The sequence below is a fragment of the Opisthorchis viverrini genome (assembly GCF_000715545.1).
Source record: "Opisthorchis viverrini unplaced genomic scaffold opera_v5_4, whole genome shotgun sequence".
In the NCBI taxonomy this organism is placed as follows: Eukaryota; Metazoa; Platyhelminthes; class Trematoda; order Opisthorchiida; family Opisthorchiidae; genus Opisthorchis; species Opisthorchis viverrini.
Window position 1 is genome coordinate 2,322,979 of NW_008751660.1, and position 4,205 is coordinate 2,327,183.

Below are 4,205 nucleotides of genomic sequence, written 5' to 3' on the forward strand. Positions count from 1 at the left end.
AATCGGTTCGTGCGGTGTATGCTAGCCAGATTGGCTTCAACAACTAAAACCCAACCCAAACAGGCCAGATAAGCTGTGCGACACGCGTCTGCTAAAGCTGTCGACATGCATGTAGAGGGTGGCTTCAACTGCCCGCATTGCACCTCTAGTATGTGTGCTGTAGCGGAATTATGAAGCATCTAGTTTCGCTAGCCAAACCCGCTTATAAAAAATCGCATGAGTAAAGTTTCAATTAAAATAACAAAGAAACGATTCGGCTGTAACACCCGTTCGATGCCTAGCTGCCATGCCACTCGAAGTAAGCACGTGGGCTGTGGTTCCCCAAGCATAGACAGGGAAAGTCGAGATGCAGAGATCGGGTTCGAGCCACGGACCTCCTGGTCAGTAAACTTGCGCTCTGGCCATTGGAGCCATCTCGTCCCCTCCATCTGTGATGGACCGGAAGGTTTATTGAAATGGCAGAGAGAACGAGCACACAACACAAACATGCTATCGACGACCAGTGAGGTTCAATCACGATTACCATTTAAATCGTTAAGAAGAGCATAAAATGCACTCTCCTTGATGTCACTGTCTTCAATGCTCCGTTATCATCCCATAAACTACGCCGATTGCCAAACAGAAGAAACAACTGTGGATAACAGTTCCATTTGGAATGATGCAACATAGCAAGGACAGTATGAGTAATAAGATTAGAAAAACAAATGAAATCACGAATCAGCTGGTTGTTTGTTTGTTAGATCGTCCGGTACAACAGGAATAAACCAAGCTGTACTTACGGCAAAAAATGGACGGCATCCGACCGAAAGGTTTTGGAAGTCACAGAACACGAAAATAGCGCAGGTTGGACATTCGTGCAGTGGAAATGCAGTTACGCACATGTCAGACAACAGCAAGAAGTTAATCGAACTACTGGATATAGACCAACTTCCGGGAGAAAGGTTAACACGGGCGGGACAATATCGCTACACAGAACAAATCACCCATAAAAGAAGTAGAATGTCTGTGGATTGTGGCCGAATAGGCGGGCCACAGCGGAGTATACGACGGACACCGAGATTGGCCGGTTGGAAACCAGCTTCCGGATGAGGATTCTCAACTATCATCATCTTCATTCAGACGCTTCGTAACCTTAGAGAAATCAAACGGATGGCCAGTTATCTTTTGATAAAGAGCCAGCACATCTTCGCACGTACTTTCGAAGTGGGTTGAAGCATCATAGCTGTTCGAGATGAATACCTAAAATATATAGGAAACAGATTAGCAGGAAAAATACGAGAAATTGCTGCCAAAAGATAGTCAAGAATACAGGCAGAGAAAAAGCTCTTGTCGAAGACACTTATGAGCGGCGCAGCACCCGAAGAATACAGGGGATACCACGTACAACATCCGGGGTTGGTACTCATATGGGCAAAGGCAAAGAAGTCTGTAGACATGGATACAAACGGACATTATATAACATTCACACAAGGCTACCACCACAGGGTGGTAAGCACCTGTGGTACAGCACATTGAGAAAGGAAACAATACAAAATGGCCAGGAGGTCATTGATGTTCAGTTCGATAAAAACGGATCACAAGAACGCTACTGGCGTCGGTTCTGGGCCAATTTCGAAACTGCTGTTGCACAAGCATGTGTAAAACAGCAAAAGTGTGTTTATTGACCATTAAGAATACCTGCAGTCAGTTGGCACGACAATCGGCACACCACGCAGATACCCGTTACTAAATAATCATCAAGGGTATCATTCAAGTACACATTCGATCACTGCATTCAACCTGTGAACGATAGCTCGAATGTGCGTGTGAACATTGGCATGGTTGAAGCCTATTTGTTGCTTTCGGGCTTGTTTAGTAGCCTGCTGGATTTCTAAACAGACTTAATAATCAGCCTGTTTACCGACAGCAGGCTTGAATAACAACACCATAGTTGCAGTGCCCCATTAGGATGTGAACAAGGCGAATTCTCGTTACTGAGAATGAGCTTCGACCCAGGTTTGAAATGTCGTGTCACACCGTGTGCAGAAAGTAATATGTACAGTGCTCCCGATTTCGAAAGTCAGAAATCTGCGTCTCAAACATGGTCACTGGCGTAGAGTTCTCGGTGTAGCCAATATTCATTTTTCATGACGTCAAAATAGACCACCAATTTACGAACTCAGGATCCTAGTTCTTGTCCATGTGACCAGCAGTCTGACATACATAAGCTGGTATCCACCACCATCACCAAAACACTACGTAAAGACAGAGCATTATGAGGAAAAGGTGCTTGGCTCATCTGGATGTATTCTCCTGTGGAATGAACTGCACACTAAATCGTTGCTGGTTGGAACGCGCCTGGGTATTCTCTCCTAATAGTATTTGAGAACATCATTTACATCACAATATAACGTAATAGCTCTTGTTTTGTCTGTTCCGATGTTACTGTTCATGCGCTGCATATAAAATGAGAGCAGGTCAGTGCCGTGCATTAGCAGTAAAGAGGGGGCTTACCTGAATGGTCGGAAATCCACCGCTGTATGTTATTATTCCCGTCTGGATAGGCCATTTCATGGTCACCCTTTAAAGCCAGTAGACCATTCCTACAGAACAGTTTACTGTAAGGGCAGTAACTGAGCCCTGTATGCTGCAACCTGTAGCCCCACGTGGACGATCCAGTTTTCCTCAATTTGGGATGCTGTCATCGGCGTCGTTTCTGTAGTCGTTTTCTTTGCCTGATTACACTCAATTGCGATCCACTAGTTTAACAAAAAACAAGCTCAATGAATGCTTGTCGGTGGCGAAAATCAATCCCGAAAAACCCCAGGCCCATTCCTCCGTGAGAACTGATAACTAGTTAGGCCAAAAATGTGACCACTGACAAGCAGTCCAACTGTTCTGACGTAACCAATAGTCGCTTAGGACAAGGTCCGCCTCCCATGTGATGTCCTTTGACGAAAATTCGAGGTATTTCACGCCACTACTCATAGATAGAGCTTAAGCTATAAATTCTCCTGTCGAAACTAGACTGCCGAGCACTGTATAAATTGTGGCAGTCTGAGCCAACTCAACATAAATATTTACATCATTTGCATATTGTGCAACGTCGCAAAAATGTCGAGTGGTCACGTAGCGTGATGCACTAGTCGGTAACTGTAAGAGATCTCTGATGTTCAAAGATTCTTCATTAAACTCCCTTCAGTGGCCAACGAGCACTGAATTCTTCGCTGTCACAAACTAGTCTTCTGGGGATAATTGTTACCGATTCCCAGAAAGCATTCCCATTGACCGAGATGTGTAACTGTTTTAGAACCAAAAAAACGCCACGCGCAACACTAGTAATTCAAGATTAGGTCGAAAAGAAATGGATAACAAGTACAATCAAGCATGGTCTCGTCCATGCTTAACGCCAAACCACGTGCGACTGCATGTCAGGCAAATCGCAAACATAAACAAAATAATTGCTTTATACGCACTCTATATGGGTGGTTTTATAAAATTGAGAGTGGTCATATTTGGGAACAATTTACTGACCCACTAAATATGAGATAAGGAGTCGAACTTTTGCCTTTTCCGAGTGACATTTCAACTAGACTGTGCGTCGATAACTGTTATTTCAAATGAGAACTGCCATACATAAAAGGAGTAATCATTCGCATTCGTTGACCATATTACTCAGTGTCATATCCCCCCTCAGGGCGACGGATCCCTCCGGATTCTGGAGGACAACACACAGGATACCAATGCGCTGAACGATGATCTCCCCGGAATTCTTGGTTGGGATTTGTGCCACGCCACTGAACCCTAAAGATCCCTCATTACTTCCCTCATATGCGTTGCTATTCCTCTGACCACTGAGTTCTTACTGGCGTCCGGTCAGTTTCTTCCAGCTTCTTGGTATTGCGATTATCTGGTGGTCCACTTATTTCACTTATTGCCGCTAGTGCGTTCAGAGTGAGTTTTCTTTTCCAATACTGCTACTGATTCACTTCTTTACAGTTTATGGTTATCTAAAAATCTCGGATTCGCGCTACTATAACGTATCAAGTTGCGAGTCCTGCCCTTCATCTCTCGATTTCGGAGCGCTTGACCCGTTACCAACTCATCACTTACCGACAGCATTTAATCTCTTTCAAACAAAAAATCGTTCAGCTGTAATACCCTTCGGCGCCTAGCTGCCATGCCACCCGAAGGAAGCACGAGGGCTGGGATACTGCCAGGTTGCC

At 44.7% G+C, this 4,205-nt stretch overlaps 1 protein-coding gene across 1 annotated transcript in view; it reads right to left on the reverse strand.

Annotated features, from left to right (window-relative positions):
• Positions 1-632: 632 nt before the first annotated feature.
• T265_00442 (hypothetical protein) overlaps positions 633-4,205 on the reverse strand; it is a gene marked incomplete at both ends in the record, with an annotated part of 15,925 nt that continues 12,352 nt past the window's right edge. Inside the window, one exon of the mRNA XM_009164215.1 lies at positions 633-1,239. Coding sequence (XP_009162479.1) covers positions 1,096-1,239 — 144 coding nt within the window. The remainder of the gene's footprint in view (positions 1,240-4,205) is intronic.